This window comes from Zalophus californianus, chromosome 6 (genome assembly GCF_009762305.2).
Source record: "Zalophus californianus isolate mZalCal1 chromosome 6, mZalCal1.pri.v2, whole genome shotgun sequence".
In the NCBI taxonomy this organism is placed as follows: domain Eukaryota; kingdom Metazoa; phylum Chordata; class Mammalia; order Carnivora; family Otariidae; genus Zalophus; species Zalophus californianus.
The window spans coordinates 95,532,092-95,557,638 of NC_045600.1; the positions used below are offsets into that span (position 1 = coordinate 95,532,092).

The 25,547-nt window shown below is 35.6% G+C and overlaps 1 protein-coding gene across 12 annotated transcripts in view; it reads left to right on the plus strand.

Annotated features, from left to right (window-relative positions):
- Positions 1 to 22,717, plus strand: part of UNC13C (unc-13 homolog C) — a 650,938-nt gene extending 628,221 nt beyond the window's left edge. For 10 of the 12 annotated variants that reach the window (XM_027572007.2, XM_027572015.2, XM_027572013.2 and 7 more), the window contains 3 exons: positions 15,526 to 15,618; positions 17,192 to 17,351; positions 20,914 to 22,717. In XM_027572007.2, coding sequence (XP_027427808.1) covers positions 15,526 to 15,618; positions 17,192 to 17,351; positions 20,914 to 21,199 — 539 coding nt within the window. In that variant the 3' untranslated portion in view covers positions 21,200 to 22,717. The remainder of the gene's footprint in view (positions 1 to 15,525; positions 15,619 to 17,191; positions 17,352 to 20,913) is intronic. The other 2 variants (XM_027572017.2, XM_027572018.2) reach the window with 1 other exon arrangement.
- The last annotated feature ends 2,830 nt before the right edge of the window (positions 22,718 to 25,547 follow it).

The following is a 25,547-nucleotide window of genomic DNA, read 5'->3' on the forward strand; positions in this document are numbered from 1 at the left end:
GGTTTCTAATAATTAATATATGGGTATGATATTGGTTATTGTTTTAAAAGGAATATTCTTTATCACATTTAGAAACCATGCCTAAAATCTGAATTATGTAAGTTTTTATCATGATTGGGCCCTAAAATTTATCAAATGTTTTTTCAGAATTTACAAGGTAATTTTTTAGTTATATTTATTATGATTATAGTTTAAACAAACCTTTCTAGTTAAAATAAACTGTGCTTGGTGAAAGGGTTGTATTTTATCAATATTTCATTTAGCTTTTATAGTTATATGTACAAATTAGTTTCATGGGGTTCTCTTTACATACTGTCCCTGTTAAGTTTTTATCTCAAGGTTATAGACACGTAAAATTAATTAGGGAGATTATGTTCTTCTCTACTCAAAAACAGAATGGAAAAAGAAAAAAAACTTATAAGCAGATATTATTTACATATAAGGCATAAGCAAATCTATAAACTATTAGAATAAGAAGTTTTAACAAGATCGCTCCTTACAAAATCAACATACAGCCTCAACAGCATTCCTTTGCACATGAATAGCCAATTAGAATATGAAATTTAAAAAATCATTTAAAATCACAACAAAACAATTAAAATACCTACAAGTAAATTTGGTAAAAAATGTATAAAACCTCTAGGAAAAAAAAATTGAAATTTTATTCAAGGTAAGACATAAATAAATGAGTAAATGGAGAGAAGTACCGTGCTCATGTACTGTACAATGGTATCGTCAAGTTCCCAATAAATCTACAAGTTCAGTGCAATGCTGATCAAAATCTCAACAGGAGACATAAAAAAAAATGGCTATTGAAACTGTGTTGCTATTTTGTTGCTTCATTTGCTATAGCAAAATATTGGAAACAGCCTAAATAATCATTAATAGGGGAGTACATGAATAAATAATGGTCTATTCATAAAATGATACAGAGGTTATAAATGAATGAACTATAGAAACATTTACTAAACCTCTAAAACCATATTGAGTGAAATAAAGCAAGATATAAAATCATACTCAGATCCATTTATAAATATTTTTAAATGTACTAAATAATATATATAATTATAAATGCATAGTATTTATGGATTGATCAATAAAAGTATAAAACATTTAAGGAATAAGCTCTGAATCCATGGTAATGGAGAATAGGGACGGGAAGAAATATTCTTGGGATCTCAACTGTTTCTATAATACTTTCTCTCTTTAAAAGCTGCAAATCAAAATAGAGATGTAGATCACGATAAAACTCCAAGGTTATAAAACCAGTTTATCATTTATAGTTATTCTTTAGAACCTAAAACTTGCACTTTAAGCATTATTCTTAACCTTTCTTTAAAATTTTGTAACTATGTGTATTTGGCAAAAATGTATTGAGTACCTCCTATGTATTGGGCATGGTGTTAGGCACTAAAGATCTGTGACCAGGGCAAAGGTAATTTCCTCACAGAGCTTATATTTTGGTGGGCAAGACAGACTAGAAGCACATAAATAAAGTAATGCAACATTAAAGAAGTGCTGTAAAAAAAAAAAAAAGGTAAAAACTCTGTCACAATTTCCTAGTGTTTCATCTGTTTTAAGAATGACGGCAGTTCCCCAGAGAGACTTGGTGGGGAGTGGTTGTTGACTAGTTACCATGTTGCTCTCTTTGTTTGTTATATTTGATAATTTTCATGTTTTTCTTTCTATGAATCTTCACATAGCGTAAAAACGTCAGGGAACTTCAGATGTGGTTTTGTAGATTTTCTCTATAAGTTTAAATGTTTCTCCCCAGGATTTGTCTTTTTATTCTTCTTTCACTATTGCTTGTGTCTTGTCATTTTATTTTAACACAATATTGAATAGAACTTGGGCTACTGCTAATACCCACAACCCCAAACTCCCAAAATCCCTATAATTAAGAAACTGCCATGATCATCTTTAAGCAACTACAAAGCAAATTTTACACTCCATAATCAATTAACAGAATTTAAGTACTTAAATTCACGATTTTCCTGCAAAGATGGCAATTTGTCTCTGTTACTATTATATTACAAGAAGAGAATATTTCTGTAGATTGGAAGCCAGGCATAGATCAATATCCATTTAGTTTGATAAGGAAAATCTCCGTTGAGTATGCTCATAATTTCATTATTTCACCACTGATTCACTAACCCAACATTCCAACATTAGAACAAGAGAACAAACCTTTCAAAGTTACATTCCCATTACAGAGTTCATCCCTTCCTAATATCTGCCCTCCTGTTCAATCCACACATCATCCAAACTTATGTTCCTCCACCGCTTTATGGAGCTTCTTTGTTGTGTCAGGCACAGAGATAGGCACTGGGAATATAAAACTAAGAAGGCTATGCCTGCCTTCATAAATTCGTATCTAATAAGGGGTATATATCCATTTGATACTCACCTGATAGTTACAATAAAATATATTCTCATATTTAAATGACACCAATGCTCATTGCCATGCTTTATGCAACACAACTTCTCCAGTCTTCTCTGAAAAAAATATATATAATATAAAAATTTTCTTAGCCCTTGAACTTTTGGAAATTACTTTCTGTTTCTTTCCCAGATGAGAAACAACTTGGCTAGATTTAAAATTCCAGAATCATAGACTCTGTCCCTCATAACTGTATAGGCATTGTTCCATTTCCTTCCGAATTTTATTTTGTGAGAAAAAATATAGACCAGCTGATGTTCTCTTTTGTCACTTTTCTTCTTGGATATATTTCTTCTTCCTCTTCTTCCTCCTTTCTTCCTTTTCTTCATCCTCTTTACCCCTCCTTTTCCTTTCTTCTCTTCTTTACCTACATATACATGGATATATCTTGTGCCTTATTAATTTTTCGGAAAAAAACTGAATTCTTTACAAATTCAGAATTTTTTAACTCAAAAAATTTGCTTGTATTATACCTTTTATTACGGATCCGTTTTTTATTCTGTCTTCTTCGGGAACATCATTTCTAGCAATAGGCTTTCTCCTTTGAGTCCTTGAGATATTGTTATCCTTTTCTTGTGCTATAGATTTTGTTTTGCAGAAGCCCCTTATTTACTCATACTCAAAGATGATGATCTATTCAGATAATACACTGAGGTAAATTGGTAAGATAAACAGTTACTTCTCAACAATCTTTGGTGACTGATAGATCCAACCATTTGAAGCAAGGGGTACGCAGCCCCCTGGCCTGGCTTTGCTCATCTGAACTAGCTAGGCTCCTACTACTATGTGTATTGACTTCAATGACTAACAAAAAGAAAAGACGTGTTCTGAAACGCTCATGCCTCAAAATGCATCATACCCTAGTCTCTTCCTACCAATAATGAGTTGCCTGGTGTGACTACACACTGCAATATGGAAGTAATCCATCTCTTCCTTCTCTCTCGTAGGTGCTTGTGTTTGTTAGTAATCATGGTGCATGAAGAGACTTTGGAAGAGAGATGACTGATCAAGTGAAACAGTTAATGACTGATTACCTTAGAAATAGGTCTCGGGTACTAGTTAGCATTCAAAGTCAGGGTTGAAGTTGAAAATTTTCTGATCTTTTTAACTACTGATTTTCCAAGTAGGAAAAAACGATAGTGACTGGTCATATTCACATCCTACCAACTTCCCCCCCCCTTTTTTTTTTTTGATGGTCTGTCCCATCAGGTGGATTTCAAAAGACCTTTTCAGAGGCAAGCTAGCTTGTCAGTTGAAAGAGACCTTAACTAAAATAAGGAGACCTACCACTGATACTGCCCAGCTAGCTTTTAAGACATTTAGCTTCCAATCCTTTATCTCTAAAAAGAGACTTGTCAAATAGTTTCCAAGGCTCTGTTTAGTTCTAACATCCTTTCATTCTAAACACTATTTATGTTTTTCAATTCTAAAATATTTCAAGTTAAGATAACTAAACTTTCCAAAAGAATTCTAAAAGGATACCCAACTGGCACAGTGACTTATTCAAAGATTTGACACATCTCAAATCTTATTAATCACTGATTAATTTCGCAGCAACATACTTCAGCATGCTATAGCCATGAAAACTCACGATGTAAAGTAGCACTATAAGATATTTTGATCAGTAATGTGGTGTATATATACAATGGACTATTACTCAGCCATTAAAAATAATGAAATCTTGCCATTTGCAACACTGTGGATGGAACTAGGATGTATTATGCTAAGCAAATAAGCCAGAGAAAGACAAATATCATATGATTTCTCTCATATTTGGAATTTAAAATAAGATAAAAACAGGGAGGCAAACCATAAGAGACTCTTAGTTCTAGAGAACAAACTGAGGGTTGCTGGAGGGGAGGTGGGAGGTGGGGAATGGGCTAAATGTAAGATGGGCATTAAGGAAGGCACTTGTTGAGATGAGCGCTGGGTATCATATGTAAATGACGAATCCTGTATTCTACTCCTAAAACCAATTCTACACTATATGTTAAATAATTTGAATTTTAAAAAATTTCAGGGAAAAAAAAAGATTTCAGTTAGTAGTAACTAAAGATAAAGCACAGAAATCTAAGAAACCGTATTGTTCCAGGAAGCAAAATTAATTTAAATATATATTTGAATGATCACTGTGGAATTTAATAGGTAAAATACTGTGGAGTTTAATAAAAAAGTTACAAATGCAAGCTAAATGTTATCACATAAAAACACATAATCTTAAGATATCCAGATGCTATCTGTCTATATAGTATGTTGTTTATCTTTGATTTCACATCTTTTCTACATTTTAGCTCAGCAAGATTTTAAGTGCCATAAAACAAAATACCAAGACAGAGTTTGCTTTTTCCTCTTTGATGTGTAAAAGGGTTGGCGCTGGGAGATAAGTAGTATTTAATGAACATCACAGCACTGTATATACTGTACCCTCTAAACCAGAGATCTGAGACCAAACCCCAGCTTTTTCATTTAGTGACTTGGACAGGTAACATCTAGGCCCCAGTTTCACCATCTGTAAAATGTATGCATTAGCTTTAATATCAAAGCAAGATCTTATAACTAAAGCACTTAGCACAATGCCTCCCGCACAGAAGTGGTCAAAACTTGTAGCTATTCATGATTACCATGAATTCCTTCAAACATATATTAAATACTGTGGAGATAGCGAGCAAAGAACAGGGAGGAAACAGGGGAAAGCACAAGAAGGGATAAGAGAAGGAAAAGAGTTCAAGTCAATAAAGCCACTTCCTGGTTCATTCGACCTTACCATCTTTGATGTTGTCTAACAACTTAGAGAACTTAATGGAGGTAGGTTACTCCCACCTGGAGTTGTAGACCTATCAGCTCTGATATTCAACTGTGGAATTGCGAGAATGGCTGTCCCTTATGAAGTCCCCATGCCTTCCCTTTGAGGGTCCCAGCAAAGAGCTATGAGAATAGATTCAAACGCCCTTCTCAGACGCTTGGGCAGTTTGGCTAAAATGGAGGGGTCACTTGAGAAGCTGTAATATTTTTCATCTAATATTTTACAGAATGCTTATTGAGGACTTGGAGTTAATTGTCACTGAATAATCATTACTAAATGTTTATAATGTTATTTATTCCCTCACAGTGTGTGCTAAAATTATGGAGGATGAGAGACTAACTCTATTAGCGTGCTTATATAATGGTATATCATAATCTGATAGTAATCAGGATCTTTTATCCTCAAAAGCTGTTCTTCTAAAAAGAACTTCAAATAAAGCAATCCTATACCATTTGCCAATGTTTTTTCACATAAGCAGTTTTCATTCCTGAGGGGGAAAGTTTGAGCTACTAATATTGGTGACAAAAGACACATTCCAGAGGCCCAGGTGTTGATTTGAGACACAACTGTCTAATTCCTATGGATTTTGAATAGACAAGATTATGTAACAGGCATAGCCTTTGATTACATTTTCATTCAGTTCTCATAAAAATTGGTAATAAAAAGCACCAAATATATTAGGTGGTTTTCATATTCCATTCCACGGGAAATGGAATCTCTTATATGTTGCTTTTCTCTTTTGAGGAAATAATTGCCTGATCTATATATATTTTCTTCAAATGCTTTTGTCCAATTCCTTTTTTTTTTTTTTATCCTGGGATAGGCAATCAACAGATTTCACCATGTACAATTGCTGGATAATCAGATTCAAGGCTATAGCAAACCTGCCATATGGGAGGAAAAATGTCTTGCACTGTATAATACACCTGTAACTCACATCTGACTTAAGTAAGCAGCTTCCAGTTTCAGCACCTGCAAAAGTAGAAATAAGTCAGCTCAGATATATGTACATTGTGCTCACTTTGCACGGTGATGAGCGACTGTAAAAATAATTGTGCAAACTGCATCTGTGCAAAGCACTTTTGCTAATTAATAGGAAAAATTAGCATTCTGCTGTGACTCTTGGAAACATTGTCAAAAGAAACAAGACTTTTACTGTCAGTTATAAATATATAGGCAAATGAAAAAATAGTACAAAATTTAACACATTGTAATTGAAAATACTAGAAACACTGAGAAAGTGTTTCATTTCTTTTTAAAATCTTATCAAGAGTAGTTTGACTAGTACTTGCATTTTACATCTCATTGTGTAACTATAAAGAGCAAGCATCTTTTCTACACCTTGATGGAATGTCATATTCTTTCCAAAGTTTGGGTCAGTTATTGACAATGTAGCCTTTCTACTTTCAACGTCATAACATATCTCAGAGATCCTTATGTGTAAAGATTTTCCTCCAGTGTCACTTCCACTAGGACATCTTCATCTTCTTCCTCATCTATTGCCAAGAAGTTCACTTTCACTGAGTTCCCCGTCTGCTTCTCTAGTCTCTCTATTGGCAGTAGTGTCAACACTCCCACGTTCAGTAATCCTGTCAATTAACTCATTTATATTATATGCAAATTTCACTCCAGCCTTATCACTTTTTGTTTCTTTGCTGCACTTTCGTCTTTGCTGGTCAGTTCCCTCTTTTGATTGTCCATGTTTGTAAAATGTCACATGGGTTCATCACGGGGAAGCAAGGCAGCAACACAACTACACACTTTGCTGTGTGTGTAAACTGAACAGGTGAACACCAGCAGACTTGGAAAGAAGCAATGTAATTGATCACTGATGACATATCTGTTATTTATGTAGTGATTTGTGGACTAAAAAACTAGCAGCAAAGTTTGTACTTTATGCAATGATACACATTTACTACACCATGATAAGTGAAATCTGAACCTGTTTGTTGGGACACAGGTGTTATTTTACTAAACTATGGGAGTTGAAATCTGGGCATGTCACACCATGTAAAGTGAGTACTGCCTGCACATTTAATCAATGAATTGGTCCTTTAGTATCTATCAAAATAACATCATAAGTTTATTATATAATTGGAGATAAAGTGTGTGAATTATTAATATTAATATTTCCTGCCATTATGGAATATAGTTAGGAAGACAGAAAAGTATCTGTTTAATTAACTATAATACCAGGCACAGCATGACTGCTAGAGGGGTGATATAAACAGCCGGCCGTGAAAGCAGGACCTGGAGTCCTAAAGTGATGATTGTGAATAGCATGACTATTAAAGCAATAATGGCAATGATAAACGCTTTTAAACTACTTCCTAACTCCACTTGTTTAGGGTTGTGACACATTAAGAAGTCAGTTCTCAAGCCTATGTTTGACTTGATTGAGCAGTAAATTTCACATTTTGTGTTAGAAAGGGAAATGTGTATTTTTAGAGTCTAGTAAATGTTTCTACCTAGGCAGTTTCACAAAATGTTCATTCACTGCTGAATACATAAGTGTGATTTTAATGTTTTTCTCTTCCCAATGGAACTGTCCGTATCTCTCTAGGGAACACACATACACACACGCACACACACACACAGCAGGTACATGTAGAAGACTGCAGAAAGCAATTTGTAAAAGGGGAAAACATATCTCTGCGTTTAAACAGTACCTTTTAAAAGGTTTTAGGCAAGTCTTGTAAACTGTTACTTGTTTTAAAACAGTATTAAATTTTTCCTCCAAAATAAAGGCAGCAAACAGAAACCCAACTTTCCTAACTAGGACTTTAATATTTCCTGCCATAAAAATCTCTCAAAATCTTCAACAACACAATTAAAGACTTTAAATTAACTTGGTGATTAGAAACTCAAATGAAGAAATGACACCTCCTGGTGAGTGTCCTGACGGAAGGCTTTTCTCAATTATAAACATATTCAATCAATAACTTTCCTGGCCATCATCTCATGATGTTTACTCTGGGCAGAAACTGTCATTTCATGATGTCTACTCTGGGCTGTATCACTGCTCATAGAATACATACAAGACAAGCCATACAAGTTTTAACCTCAAACCCAAACACTGAGCAGGCTCTGATCCTTAGTAAAACAATGACAAATACGCAAACTGGATGCATGCATTTTCACTGTCCCGTAGAGGCCTTTTCCCATCAACTGTGATTTCAACAGTAGTTACAAAAACAAACAAAAAATGTTTGTTAATCAAGAAAGCTCATTTCACCAGATTCTTGGTTAATAAATGATTTTACATTATAAAGAAGGAGTTTTCCCTATTAGACATTTGAGGGCTCTAAAAATCTGCCATCTGTATTCTACTCAACCCAGAAAGTCTTAGTGAAGGAAGTAGAATTCCAAGGTTGTTGGGCAGAGCGTCCATCATTCTGGATTTATCTTCTTACAGTCTTAGATCTAGATAACCAACCATAATGTCCGTATTTTTTTCATAATTTTTATATGTGGGCATTATGCATGAATCCTCAAGGAATTTAATAACTTTGAAATATTCCCTTATTAAGAATTGAATTATCATAATAAACTTGGAAGCATTTCCTAGCAGCTGTTAAATGCAAGGCTCAAAATAGTCTATGTATTCTTTAATTATCTCTTTTTAGCCTCACCACAGTGTTACCAGATAGGTGGTTTTATCCCCACTTTAAAAATAAGAAAATGAAAGTTCATGGAGTTTTAATTATCTGTTAATGAGTGAGACCATCTGCATAATCAAAGCAGTATGATTCCATTGCCCAGGATTTTTAGTATTTGAAGAAATCAAGAATATAATTGCAGATTATTTATAGGATAAAAAAATGAACATAGTTTCATAGTAGAGGTGTTTGGACAGGGCTTCATAGGATAACAGAGAAAGGATGTCCCCAACATGTGGTTTGTCTTGGTGAAAACATGAAGAAAGTTTTCAAGAATTAGGCTAATGTGAACAGCATGGACCCACAACATGGATGAAGTAAAAGGTCATCAGAAGCATCCTAAGAAAGTGCTGGGTTTTAGGACTTGATTCATGGTACAGTGAGATGCAAGTGTCTTTCCAGAAGAGAATGGAGTGATGAGAATGATCCATCTTTTACTCAAATGAGAGGAATTATTTCCAGAAATAAATCTGACTATGCTACTTATAGCCAAAAACTTAAGAGACTTCCCAGCAGCTCTGGGATAATATCTCAACACTTCTATGGCATTCAAGGTACCAAGATTTTCATAAACGTTTCCTCTTGCTACTCCCTCATCTGTGTTCCATCCATACTAAACTACTTGCAGTTTCCAGGATGCACCATTCTGTCTGATGCATGTGCTTTCGTGCTATTTCTTTGACTTCCTTTGTCTAAGAGATGAACTCCAACTCAGCCTGTAGGAAGCTCCTTAACGATTTTCTCCTCTGTGAAATCCATAACAATAATAGTTGCTAAGAAATTAGTGTCTATATTTTGAGCCCTGTTCCTTGCCTCAAAGACTGTCTCATTGTTCCACAAAAGAGTATTGGGAAAATACTAGAAGCATTTCCATTAAAGTTATGAGCAAATCAAAAACACTAACTCTGTTAACCAAAGTCCCAACAGGTATCAGAGGGCACACCCCGATTAAGATTATTTGGAAAGGATTTAATAAAGAAACTATGTAGAAAGGTACAGGCAGGGGATATAAAGAAACCAGAAGACAGAGTGAACTATTGAACTATTACTTGCATTAACAGTAACAAAGGAAGAGGAAGCAACTAGAACCTGGAAAAATATTGTCACCTAGTGAGGGCTGCTTGAAGGAAATAATGTTTGGTTGCAGGATTCAGTTAGCACAAGGTGAGCCCACAGGAAGGAGACTAAAGAAATAAATACCTGATGTGACTCTCTTCCCTCCTTTTAATCTCTTTGCCAGGGCTTCTCTGTCTCCAGACCAAATAGACACTAGACATAGAAGACACCACTGAAACTGTCAGAGAGCCTCTGAGGGCAGAAGGCAGAGTGAAAAAGGGTGGAAAATTAATTTGCAGAGCCAAATGGACGATAACAAGCATATCTACTTTAAATACTATCATGTAATATAGAAGTACAAGCCAATAAAATTAAGGAAGGCAAACAAGAGGTATAAAAACTAGAAAGGAAAAATGAAATGTTTCATTGATTAAAGATAATTTATTATATATGTGCAACACTCAAAAGAATTAAGGGCAATCTTTCATTAAAAAATTCAGTTGGGGGAGCACCTGGATGGCTCAGTTGGTTAAGCATCATTCTCTTGATTTCAGCTCAGGGTTGTGGGATCAAGCCCCACTTTGGGCTCTGCCCTGGGCGTGGAGCCTGCTTAAGATTCTCTCTCTCCTTTTCCTCTGCCCCCCTCCCCTTTCTCTCTCTCTCAAAAAAAAAAAAAAAAAATCAGTTCGATGGATTAAAAAATTAACATACAATCATTACTAGCCTTCCTATTATCAACATAATGGAAGAAGTGGTCACATTTAAAATAGGATAAGACAAAATACCTAGGAATAAGCTTTCAAAAATATGCAACATCCTGGGGCACCTGAGTGGTGGACTCATTTAAGTGTCTGACTCATGGTCGTGAGATCAAGCCCCATGTCAGGCTCTGCACACAGCAAGGAGTCTACTTGAGATTCTCTCCCTCTACCCCTGCCATTCATGTTTGCGTGCTCTCTCTCTCTCTCTCAAATAAATAAATCATTTAAAAAAAGCCTTTAAAAAATATGTAACATTCACACAAAGAAAAATGTAAAACATAATTGAAGTACACAAAAGACTTGAATAACAGGAAGTTATATTCTATTCTTGAATAGGAAGACTTCATAAGGATATCACCAACTTAGGTATAATATAAAACTATCTTATTTTCCCAAAAAAGTTCTCACCTTTGCTTGTGAGCCCCACTTTCTACTGCATGGATGCCTCCTTTACTGATATCACAATCCAGGTCTCTACCCTATTAGTTACTTGGACCATTAGCAAGTTATTCAGATTTTTAAGACCTATTCCTGCTCACATTAAATTCTAATCACTTATTAGATTCAAATCTCTCCTTATCTCCCCACAAGCAGGTGAAAATTGTGATGCTAGCAGTAAGGAAGGTGTGGACTTCTCTTAACTATACCTTTCTTCTTCCCTTTGGTGATAGTTTGTGTGTTGTGGAGGAAAAAGGAAGGAGAGGGAAAAGACAGCTGACTACTTAACTTCAGTAGTGATCATTTGTAGTCACTGTCTGCTTAAGGGTCATTGTCTATTTGGCTAATGCTAAGGGCTGTTCCAGTTCATTGTCTTTGGGGAAGCAGAAGTTCTCTAGAGATGGCTGGTGTGAGACTCATTTCCAAATAGATCCTTGGGGCATTAATGGACTTTTCCAAGGGTCCAGACTTGCCCTCTTATTCCTGATGCACCTCACCTGTTTCATCTTGCCACATTCTTCTGAGGTGCATGCATCTTTGCCCCATCTGTGACAATCCCTGACAAGGCTATAGCCCACGACCGCATCTTCCTTCCCTTTCTTGTGCCCAACTCTGGCACTTTGAGCACATTCAGGAACCATTTCTCATACTTCCTAGCAGCCATGGATTTAAGGAGGTAGTCCTGGCACACACTGTGGCTGGTTGTCCCCTATTTGGCTCAGGTCATATTGTCTGCTAAGTAAGCAACCAATTCAAAGCTGAAATAACCATCTCGCTTCCAAGGATTAGGAGTATTTCTCTGGGAGTTTTCTTCCCTTTACCTGAGGTAAAACAAACAAAACAAAACAAAATGAACAACCATTTCCTATCCTCCCCTCACTTTCTATCCTTTAAACCTTTTATTATCAAATGACTGGGATGGGCGGGGTTGTTGGGCGGGGTCCTTTTGGTGAACTGGCTCTCATCAGGTCTTGTTGAAAGGTTCTGGCCCAAATCAGTGATCCTCTGAAGGTATAAACTGGGTCTCTCAGAGCCTTTTATTTTCAGCTTTGGTTATTAGCCATTCATTTATATGTTTTTAAAAAATAAGATTCTTGTTAGTCTCATATATTGCATAAAAATTATTAAGATCTCTGTGGGACAACTCATGGATTGGAAGAAAAAATATTGTTAAAATATGCATACTACCAAAAGTAATCTACAGATTTAATGCAATGCCTATCAAAATGCTGATAGCATTTTTTACAGAACTAGGACAAATAATCCTAAAATTTGTATGGAACCACAAAAGACCCCCAAATAGCCAAAGCAATCTTGAAAAAGAACAAAACTGGAGGTATCACAATCCCAGATTTCAAGACATACTACAAAGCAGTAGTAATCAAAACAATATCGTACTGGCATAAAAATAGACACACAGATCAATGAAACAGAAAAGAAAACCCAAAAATAAACCCGCAATTATATGGTCAAAGCAGGAAAGAATATCCAACTGGAAAAAGACAGTCTCTTCAACAAATGATGTTGGGAAAACTGGACAGCAACATGCCAAAGAATGAAATTGGACCACTTTCTTATACCATACACAAAAATGAACTCAAAATGGATTAAAGGCCTAAATATGAGACCTGAAACCATAAAAATCCTAGAAAAGAGCACAAGTAGTAATTTCTCTGATACTGACCATAGCAACATTTTTTTCCCCAAATATGTCTCCTGAGGCAAGGGAAACAAAGAAAAAATAAACTGTTGGGACTACATCATAATAAAAACTTCTTCACAGCAAAGGAAACAACAAAATGCAAAAGTGACCTACTGAATGGAAGAAGATCTTTGCAAATGACATATCTGATAAAGGGTTAGTATCCAGAAGATATAAAGAACTTAACTCCACACCAAAAACAAACAAAAAAACCCAGAAATAATCCAATTAAAAAATGGACAAAAGACATGAACAGACATTTCTCCAAAAAAATACATACCGATGCCCAACAGACACATGGAAATATGATCAACATCACTCATCATCAGGGAAATGCACATCAAAACCACAATAAGATATTACCATTCTTGTCAGAATGGCTAAAATTTAAAAAATAAGAAGCAACAAGTGTAGGCAAGGATGTGGAGAAAAAGGAACCCTCTTACACTGTTGGTGGGAATGCAGACTGCTGTAGTCACTCTGGAAAACAGTATGGAGGTTCCTCAAGAAGTTAAAAATAGAACTACCTTATGATACAGCAATCACACTACTTGGTATTTACCCAAAAAATATGAAAACAGTAATTCAAAGGGATAGATGCACCCTGATGTTTACAGCAGCATTATTTACAATAGCCAAGTTATGAAAGAAGCCCAAGTGTCTGTTGACTGATGAGCGGATAAAGATGTGGTATGTGTGTGTGTGTGTGTGTGTGTGTATGTGTTTGTGTGTATGTATGTATGTATATATGTGTGTGTGTATATATGTATGTGTACTATATATATAGTGTATGTGTATATATATAATATTCCATATATATATATGGAATATTATTCAGCCATAAGAAAGAATGAGATCTTGCCATTTGCAACAACATGGATGGATCTAGAGGGCATAATGTAAAGTGAAATAAGTCAATCAGAGTCAATCAGAGAAAGGCAAACACCATATGATTTTACTCATATGTGGAATTTAGAAAACAAAACAAATGAACAACAACAAAAAAGAAACTGGAAAACCAACTTTTAACTACAGAGAACAAAGTGATGGATGGCAGAGGGGAGGAGGGGGTTGGGTGAAGTAGGTGATGGGGATGAAGAGTACAGTGAGTAGTGTCATAGTTTTGTTGAAGCACTGTATTATATACCTCAAACTAATATAATGTTAAATGTTAATTACACTGGAACTTAAAATTTTTTTAAATAAATAAGAATCTGCTTTAGGGGCACCTGGGTGGCTCAGATTGTTAAGCATCTGCCTTCGGCTCAGGTCATGATCCCAGGGTCCTGGGATGGAGCCCCACATCGGGCTTCCTGCTCAGCGGGGAGTCTGCTTCTCCCCCTCCCCCTGCTTCTCTCCCTGCTCATGCTCTCTCTCTCTCTCTCTCTCTGTATCTCTGTGTCTCAAATGAATAAATAAAAATATCTTTAAAAAAAAAAGAATCTGCTTTAAAAAATCTCTATGGGACAAAATTAAAGTTCCACCTACTTTGACAAGTAAATTTAACTTATGGAAATTACACTATAAACTTGTAAATATGAATAATAAGTATTTATTATAGTTTGTTTATAATAGCAAAAGATCAGAAACCAAAACATGGTTAAATAAATTATGGTATATTCACATAATGGAATAAAGGCCAAACATTATAAAATATGTTTTAAATATTTCCGTGTTTCAATTATCTGTAAACGTTTCAGTGATTCACTTTCATGCAACTACTCATTGAACATTTACTTTGTAGTTAGTGCTGTGCTATTCCAGGCTATCTTAAAGAACAAGGGAGAGCTTTATACATATTGAAATGGAATGATCTATGCAGTTTTAGGTGAAAAGATAAAGGTGAGTTTAAGGATAGTTAGAACGTATGCCCCTATATGTGGAAAAAATATGTATGTTCATAGATGTTAATACATGGGTATATATTAAGACGTTGGTGTTATTATCCCTATTTTACAAATAAGAAACCAGACTTGAGAATATGGCAAAATCTGATCAGAAAACGAGTAGGGGTATAACTATGATTTGAATTTGAAATTATCTGACCCCAAATCACAGGGACTTTCCAATACAGCATGTTAACCCTAGACTAACCTTTACCAGGAGAGAATGGACTACACCTTTTTACACCATCAGTAGACCTTGCAAATATACATTATAGATATTGCAGCATATAGATATAGGTATTGCAGCACTGTGTTCATATGTTGGTCTCTCCTGGCCTACTTGGGGCTTCATGAAAGCAGATGTTCTACAGACCCATCTTTGTGGCCCCAGTGCTTTGGCAGGGCACATTGTAGAAAAGCTCTTTTAGGCATGAAAGACAATAACACACCTTTGTACATAAGCAATGAATAGAGCTCAATTGGGCCTAATAAGGCAACGGCAAGTTCTTCTAACCATACTACTACTAACAGGGTGTCTTATTATATGTGAGCACCATATGAAATTTTAGCTCAGTGGGCTAAATATGATTATACCAAAGCCTCAAACCTGCAGAGCAAATTTAATTTAATGAACATTTATCAATACCTATTATGTGCTATTAACGAAAAGAACCATTCGTTTCCATGAACTCACTTTCAAGTCCCTTATGCAGAAAATGTACATGTCTATTATTAAAGTAGCCTGGAAGTTTGAGCCAGTAAATGTCTACTTATTTGCAGGTCGCCCCTCCAAAGATTCAGTGGGTCAGATATCTGTTCATGTGGACATCACCGCTACCCCAGGAACTGGAGAGCATAAAGTCACTGTAAAAGGTATATATCGAGTCCAGATAGACCAAACAAGCCTAGTGGACTTTAACCTTTGCAATAACATAAACAAATGTAATTTTTTCTTAGCTCTGTTTTTAAAAATATTTAATGATTTTAGCGCATGCTCATAATTTTTTCATGAAACCAGAACTTTTGATCTAAAGCTGAAAAAAATCAATGGTACAGGTATTTAGCCTATATTATCTGAAGTATCTAAATGGTTTAAAAACATTGGAGATTACATTTCAAACCAGTATACATTGAACATTTTCTCTTGTTGATGCTAGGATATACATTGAACATTAGGGCTATGGTTGGCTCCATAACCAGTCAAATTTTATATGTTAGGTCAGTATGTTCTTAGTATTCACATTATCTACCTATTTACTTCTTTTTCGATGTGATTTGCAACAACGGGCTTGATTTTTTTAATGATTAGTTCAATCTATTGGTTTTAGATTGCAAAAATATAATCTGAATGCTGGGGTCATTTCAAAGGTGAAATTTAATGGTTAATTTTGCTCAATAGAACCATATTCTAGGCGCGCCTGGGTGGCTCAGTCAGTTAAGAGGCTGCCTTCGGCTCAGGTCATGATCCCAGGGTCCTGGGATTGAGCCCCGCATCGGGCTCCGTGCTCAGCGGAGAGCCTGCTTCTCCCTCTCCCTCTGTCTGCCATTCTGCCTACTTGTGCTATCTCTGTTAAATAAATAAATAAAAATCTTTTTGTTTTAAAAAAAGAACCATATTCTACTTTATATTATTATAGACTTAGTCACAATATCCACCTCATTAAAAACCATGGCCTTCTGAAACATTTTAAAATTGCATTACCTGATGTATGTTTGCATTATAAAAGTAACACAGTTATAGTCTATAATAGATTATGTGCAGTGTTGGTAAGTGGGCATGCCTACACTTGCCAGTGTCTTTAAATATTTTTCAAAAATATTTTGACACTACAGATCAAATGCCCAAAGTTCTGTGAACTTTTACAATAACTACTTTAATTATAATATATATATTTTAACATTTTCAAAGGATGACAAAAGTAGACATATAAGAATGTACATTTAAGAATTATTTATGATGCCTGAAGTTAGGAAACAGCCATACCATTTAAGAATAAGTTATTGGTTAAACATAGGATATAATATCCATATAGTAGAATATTTGCAATTGGAAAACATATAATGAATTAGAAAGATATCCATGATAGACTTTAAAAAATATAACTTGTAAGGCGACGAACCATGAGAGACTGTGGACTCTGAGAAACAAACTGAGGGGTCTAGAGGGGAGGGGGGTGGGGGGATGGGTTAGCCTGGTGATGGGTATTAAAGAGGGCACGTTCTGCATGGAGCACTGGGTGTTATACGCCAACAATGAATCATGGAGCACTACATCCAAAACTAATGATGTAATGTATGGTGATTAACCTAACATAATAAAAAAGAAAGGAGATCTCATACATAAAAAAATAAATAAATTAAATAACTCTAAGGACCAAAGGGGAAGATAAGATTCCATACATTTGTTTGCTAACATTTTTCATTCCTTTCCCTCTGTGGTTTTTAGTGATTGCTATTAATGACCTAAACTGGCAGACCACTGCAATGTTCCGGCCCTTTGTGGAAGTTTGTATACTGGGACCTAACCTTGGAGACAAGAAGAGAAAACAAGGCACCAAGACAAAAAGCAACACATGGTCACCAAAGTACAATGAAACATTTCAATTGTAAGTCAGGACCCGACTCACCTATTCAACCAGGCAATAGTCATTATACAGCTTAAACTTACTGAGAGGTTCAGGGTGGGAATGGCACTGGGCTTTGCGAAAGAAAGCAAAGCCTATAGGCTGATGTATTCCTGTTCACCCCTGATCCCAGCAAATTAAGACAGCTATGTTTTTAGTTCCCTTCCATTGCTCAATAGATGTTCAGTGCCTACCATGCATCAAGCACTGTTGTAGGAATTTGGTATGAATAACAGAAGGTCTGCTGTCATAGAAGTTACTTTCTAGAAATGAATAACATCATTGATGAGAAACATCAAAATCACAAATAAGCAAAAATTAATCATAGGGTAGTACTATACAGAGAATTAAAACAGGCTGATGTAATAGATTGGTTGATTGGCTGTTCAGAAAAGCCTCTCTGAGCATATGACTTTTAAATCGAAACCTGAGGGGAAAAAGAAGAACCAGGCATGCAAGCACGACGGTGGAGAGCATCTCAGGCCAAGCAAAATGGCTAGCGCAGAGACTAAGGCAGGAGCACACTTGGCATATTTAAGAAACAGTATACAGTGGGCAAGGGAGTTTGAAGAAGTGGCCAGAGTACGGTACAGAGTAAAGGTGCACAGGACTTTGCTGTCAGGGTAAAGGAGACTAGGTAACATTCTAAGTTCAATCGGAGGCCTTGAAGAATTTTCAGATAAGAACATGAATGATCTGATTTATATCTTTAAATGATTATTCTGTTTGCTATATTAAAAAAAATGATGGGAAAACAAGAGCAAACATGTGGCGCCTGGGTGGCTCAGTTGTTAAGCGTCTGCCTTCAGCTCGGGTCATGATCCCAGGGTCCTGGGATCGAGCCCCTCATCGGGCTCCCTGCTCCGCGGGAAGCCTGCTTCTCCCTCTCCCACTCCCCCTGCTTGTGTTCCCTCTCTCGCTGTGTCTCCCTCTCTCTGTCAAATAAATAAAATCTTAAAAAAAAAAAAAGAGCAAACATGTAAAGATGAGTTAGAAGGCTATTGCAGTTAGTCCAGGCAAGAGAGAATACTGACTCGCAGATGGTAGTAGCGAAATGGAGGTAAGCAGTAGAGAGATGGAAAGAAGTGGAAAGATTCTGGTTATGTACTGAGGAAGTAGCTTCTCTAGAACTTGCAGTCGACAGGAGGTAGCACATGAAAGAGTATATAAGTTAGGTTTCTGAAAATAATTTAGGATATTTCATCAAGACAGCCTTATTTACAAAGGAATTTACTAGGATGTGAGAATCGAAGGACTATAAGCAATAGTGACGTAAACTGGGGCTACTAGTGGTCAAGCTTTTACCCCTACTATGCATGTAGGAGAGGAAGATTAGTTACTAAAACTGGGGGAAAAACAACTTCATGTGTCATCAGCCACCTCAAAAAGAGCAGTGGCCTTGCCATGGAGGCAAACAGTACCCTAGAGGAAGCATCACACACAAGGGGCCAGGGAAATAGACTCTGACCTCATCCTCATCATTACTTCTGATTTCCTGAAGGGGCTCCCTCTTGGCCCAAACCACCTGGAAGCCACAGTATGAAGAAACTCTACTGATCCAGTCCTTACAGGTCAGCATTCTATTGCAAAGTACAAGGAAAAGGATGCAAAGTATATCCAGTTGAGGCAAATGAAAGTTATCTGGCACCGAATGAAATCAAAGATGACCTCTAGGTTTTGGGCTAAGCAATTGGGTAGATAGTGATTTCCTGAGATGGGAGAGTTGGGACAAGAGATGAGGAGATCAAAGATTGTTTTAAACATAATAATTTGGAGATGCCTAAGGTACATTCCAGAAGGGATATCCAATGTATAGTTGGATCTAACTTGAGAATTATCTGCATATAGATATAATTGCATAAATCTAGATGAGCTGACTCAGGGATGAAGACAGGAGGACCCAGGACCAAGCCTTTGGGGTTTACACATGCACACACACTTAGCTTACCAAAACAGTTTCTCACTGGCTTGGTTCTTTGCTTGTCTCACATTCTTAGTTTCCCGCAGACTTTTCAGCACACTAAGTTCTGAATATTAAACTCTATCACCACTCATTAAAACTTAACCATCCTACCACAGCTCTTAAAATGGCTATAATAGATTAATCATATTCATAATCCCTGCTAATAAACCAGCTCACAAGATTCCATGTATCTACTCCTCTAAATGACACACAAAAAATGTGATCCAGTTAAAATGTCTTCTAAAAGTTTCTAGGAATTACTTGACTCATGCAAAATTGAGATATAACACTGTGAGGTACTAAAACCATGCACGATTCTGGGAAAAGGCAGCATTTTGATGCATTTTAATTCACGAGAAGATCTGGCTCCTATCAAATTTTGCTCTCCTGTTCTTACCCATCAGGCTTCCATTTTCTCTCACTTTATTTCAGGTTGTCTCTAAAATAAGTGCACACTTCAGTTATTGGTGTTGCTCGGAAACAAAAGTTTGACTCTGCAAAATGATCTAAAAAAGTCACTTAGAAAAGGAAGGGATTTGGAAGCTCGTACTGCTGAGGAACAGATGTGCATTCATTAGAAAGTCAAGGAGATCTGAGGATGAAGTAAAATAAGGGGCAGGGGAGGATTATTCTCAGTGTATTACCTCTCAGCCTTCTTCATTAGTAAGCTCAGTTCTGCACTGCCAAGTTGGTATTAGTCGAGACCATCCTCAGACCCACACTTGACAGGTGTCTAACTGTCGCCATCGGAAAGAACTGGCATTGAAGCACCACGCTCTGCTAGAACTGATTTACTCTGGAGATTTGTATCTAATTTGGCATCTTGTGAATAGTCTTGTTGTCTTTGTTAGCTTGATAGTCTGTATTGTGTATTCCCCCGAGAAAAGGCTCCTAGATATAAGAGCTTATCCAGGATTCTGAGATAAGGAAAAGAGAATGTAATAATTGATATTGAAATGGCATAGAAATTCTGGCAAGAACTACTACCCCTTTTCCTTGGTCTAGCGCCCACGATCCCTACCAACCCCATCCTACTCCTATATCAGTAGGAAGACCACACCTCCAAGAATTAAGTATAAGGTATTTTAATTAATGTTTCTGTTAATATGCTTAATATCAGGAGAGTAAAGCATACTCAGATTGATGTCCTTTTTTTTTTTAAGATTTTATTATTTATTTGACAGAGACACAGCGAGAGAGGGAACACAAGCAGGGGGGGCGGGAGAGGGAGCAGCAGGCTCCCCGCGGAGCTGGGAGCCCAATGCGGGGCTCGATCCCAGGACCCTGGGATCATGACCTGAGCCGAAAGCAGACGCTTAACCATCTGAACCACCCAGGCGCCCCGGATGTCCTATTTCTATATAGGCAAAGAAGTTTTTAACTTAGATTGCTAAGCAATATCTATGTAAAAACAATCTAAAATGGAAATGATATTTGCATCAGAGTTAAAATACATGATACTCCATTTTGCCAAATTATATGCTGAGGAAGGGAGAAAACTTTTAACAGTATTTTAGAACCACATCGATCCCTAGGTGAAGTCAAGGTTTTGCTCAAAATTCTTATTTTTAATCCACACAGCATTCTGGGTAATGAAAACCGGCCCGGGGCCTATGAACTTCATCTCTCAGTTAAAGATTACTGCTTTGCCAGAGAAGATCGAATTATCGGAATGACGGTAATTCAGCTACAGAACATAGCAGAAAAGGGAAGCTATGGGGCATGGTATCCCCTTCTGAAAAATGTCTCTATGGATGAAACTGGTTTGACTATCCTTAGAATACTCTCTCAGAGGACCAGTGATGACGTGGCTAAAGAATTTGTAAGACTGAAATCTGAAACGAGATCTGCTGAAGAGAGTGCTTGAAACAAATACTGCAAGATATCATCTTTGAGAATTCATAAACTCTGACTACTGCATGCATGTGCAAATACATGGGAATGTTTAGTTCACTACGTTTCAGTGTTTGCCAGTACTCAAGTACAATGTCTACAAAGTATGTGGAAAACCAATTCTGGTCTTTGGGAAATAAATGTTCCATGAAGTGCCAAAATTATGATGTAAAGTGAAATATCCAGAGTATCTTTTAAAATGTTTCATTTCATTACCAATTTCTCATCCTTTAAACATACTAAAAAAACAAGTCATTTTTTCAGTTTGTCCATTGTCTTTGTTCAATTCACTTGTATTGCCCATAGATCAAAAAGCATTTGTTACCAAATTCTGTTTTATTTAGACTTACCTCATTGTAGATGTCATACAAGTAACTTTTTCTATCATAACTAGAAATATAGTCACTTCTAGAAAGTGTTTGTAATTTTATAGTTGCAGATCTATTGTGATGATTTTTGCATACAAATTAAAATAGAAAAGGTGGGAAATATTTTATGCCGACCAGTTTCCAACCTTTCTGAAATATCACTGTGAAGAAATGCTATTAAAGCAAACTTATACAAAGCAATGCTAAATAGAGTTTGTTAACAATGTTTGATATATTGACAAAACTTTGTTCTTTAAAACTGCCAAGGTCACATCACATTTGTAAAAAAAAAAAAAAAGGTAATACATTTACCATCTAGCATTATGTCTTGGCTTTACCAAATGTCATTCTTTAGAAAGTCATAGGATTAAGGGTCTAGAGATGCAATGGAGGGTTTGTTTCTTCAAATTACCTATAATAAATAACTATACTGTTAGTGTTTCACCTCTGACAGTTATGACTATCTCCTTATTTACTTAGCACTTTACTCAGTTAAATGCTTTTTTCTTTTAAAAAAATATTCGACGATTTATACTGAATGCAGCATTACTATATATTGCACTGGAGCAAAAAGACACGTCTTCATTTATTTAGTGAAAAATATAAACTAAGATCTGAAGAAACTGCTTATAATTTTGTAACATGTTATTTACAAGCCCAAAATGCATCAGATACAATAGGAAAACAACTTAATACAGCTTGGTACATTAAAATAGAACTAGATCGGATTTTGAATATGAAATAGTTTATGAATATTTGCATTTTCTGTATTTTTATGGTTTGGCTTTTTAGAGTCTGTATCTAAATACTTGGCTGTAGAACAGTACCTTGTAATTGTAACTTCTGGTCATAACTGTTAGTGGACAACATACACATGTAGAAACAAGAACCTGTTACAGTGATTATGTTTTGTGAACAAGCTGGTCTGCTATGTTAAGGACAGAAATGACTGGTATCATGACTCTCAGAACCATTTTGCTACTGGGTGTGAAAACAGACCAGTGAGATCCACTAATTCATGTTAAATTGTTAGGCAATTGCTTTGTTAATGACTTCTCCAAATGCATAGTACAATGCTATCCTCCGGCATATGCATTAATAAATGGATGTATATTGAACACACACAACACTATTCTCTGCCTTTTTATTTCATTTATGCAGCATAAATTCATCCCTTAGGAATAAAAACCCCAGACTCTTTTTACTGGAGAGAACACTTTTCACATTATTTGGTTCTAATGTCTCATTAAAATTTGAGAAAATTTTTCCAGGTGTTGTGTTCATGGAAACAGCTACCTATTAAAAATAATGACACCGAACATAAGGAAGAACTAAGGTATCCACCTGTATATCTCTGAATATTATTAAGCCCCCCAAGGAAAATGAACATTTAACATATGAACAAGCAACATTCTTAAATAAAAACTTATGTTACAAAAGGTTTTATTATTTGATTGAATGATTAATTCTAGAATCATCTTACAATGATTTTACAGAACATCGACTTGAGCTCTTTAGGAGCACACTGTCATAAAGCATGATACACTTGAAGAAATGGCAGTGTGGATTCACATTGATCACTTATGAGCTAAGTATTTTTTTCCAGTATTTAATTGAATCTATTCATTCTATCTCTTTTTTTATACAACAGTATACAATATATATATCAAATGCTAATGGTGGCATTGTGAATTGAGTCTATTTATTAATATCACAAAGTACAGGTAATAATTTCTAAATTCTGCAGGCTCTGTTGTTTCTCCCAAGACACAAGCATTTCTGTTATCTCCAAAACAAAGCTTGTTGTGTTTACATACCCAAATTAGTAATCACAGCATCACTGTCAACTGTAGGATCCATTACAATGTGTGATAACTTATTTATCTTATTCTAGATAAGATGCACAAAGTTGAAGCTCTGTTATTCATCTACAGATAAACCTCACATTAGAAGTTCTTAAAGAAACACATGAAGATCAAATTTGGCCAAAATGAAGTACTTAAAACCATAGTGGAGCCCTTACTAATTTAAAAGAACTCTGATGAATGATCATTTAAGTAATCAGATGTCCCCATCACAACCCGCTCTAATGCATCTATTTCTAGGATAATTTATATATTGAATTTCCCTTAAATGAGGCACATTTATAAATGACAATTCTAGCCTCGTGTTTTTCATTTGGCTTTTTTGGGAAAAAAAAATGTTTGAAGCGAGCTTTACTGTCAAAGGTACGACTGCACTACCTTTTTTGTGAATAGAATAGCTTCAATCTTTATACTTCAATAAAAATAATCCTTTATACAGGAGTCAGAAACTATCCGTGGGTGGATGTCTGATTTGTCTGATTCCCCCATTACCACTTGCAGAATTCTTGGACACACAGGGAGGGGACGGCTTTCCCTGGCACTACCTGTGCTTATATTCACTCCAGTCCTTTGTTTGAAACAGTGGGCTCTTACTCCCTGATTTCCACTCAACTTGTCTCTCCGGTTGAGTCTTCTGGTGTTTGTTTGTTTTTTTAATCCAAACCTAGGATATATCACTTAAGGGAGGATAAATTCCAATTTATGAATATCACATTAGATAGATTTTAAATTATCCTTCTTTTCCACATCATGACAGCTATGAAATCAGGATACATTTTATAAACATTGGCGCATTATAGGTTGACGTTTCTCTCAATAATATATAAAAAATAGGTCATATTGCAATGAATAACTTCTTAGAAATAGTATATTTACAAAGGTTTATATACGTAGGAAAAGAAAGTGATGATTATTTAACACATCATATATTTTTTAAATTGCATATACTCTGTGGCTATACATTTGTGTTTTGACAGATTCATAGAATCGTGTTTGTTGAATATTTTTGCACTTACATTCAGGAGCTATAATAGCTCCTAGTTATCTTTTCTTGCTATGTTTATGTCTTGTTTTGGTATCAGGATATTTATAGCCTCCTAAAATGAACTAGGAATGGTTTCCTCCATTTCTACTTTCTGGAAGAGATTATATAGAAATGATCTAAATGCTCCCTTAAAATTTGGTACAGTTCAACACTGAAAACACGTTGGACCTAGATTTCTTCTTTATTGAGAGGTTTGAAACACCAAATTCAACTACCTTAATGAATATAAAACTATTAAAGGTGTCTATTTCTCCTTGAGTTTAAATTTATTTGTGTCTTTTAAGGAACTGCTCCCTTTCACTTACTTGATCAAATTTATGAACATAAAGTTTCTGTAGTATTCTTTAATTATCCTTTAATACCTATAGGATCTATACTGATTTTCCCTTAATTTTTATATTGGTATTTTAGATCTTGTCTTTTTATTTTGTTCAATCTAAGGACTTCACCTATTTCATTCATCTTTTAAAAGAACAAGCTTTGATTTCATTTTTTTTTCTGCTTTGAATTTCAATGTCTTCTGTTTATTATTTTCTTACATCTGCTTGATGAGGTCTTTTCTACTTCTAATTCGTTAAAGTGGGACCTTAGATTATTGATTTGATAGCCTTTGTCTTTTAAAATTTAAGCACTGATACAAATTTTCTTCTAGGCACTGTTTTAGCTTTATTTCACAAATTTTCATATGTTGTATTTTATTTTTATTAAGTTAAAAATATTTTCTAATTTCCCCTATGGCTTCTTCTTTGATCCATGGGTTACATAATGTCTTATTAAATTCCCAAATACTTGGGAAATTTTTCAATGATTCTTCTGTTACTCATTCTAGTTTGATTCCATTTAGTAAAAAATATATACTTTTATGATTTCACTTTTTTAAAATTTAGTATGATTTATTTCATGACCCAAGATATGCATGGTGAGTGTTCCATACACACTAGGAAAAAATGTATTTTGCTGCTGTTGGTAGGAAGTTCTACAATCAAGTCAAGTTTATTGGTAGTGTTCTTCAAATCTTCAATGTTTTACGGATTTTCTGCCTCT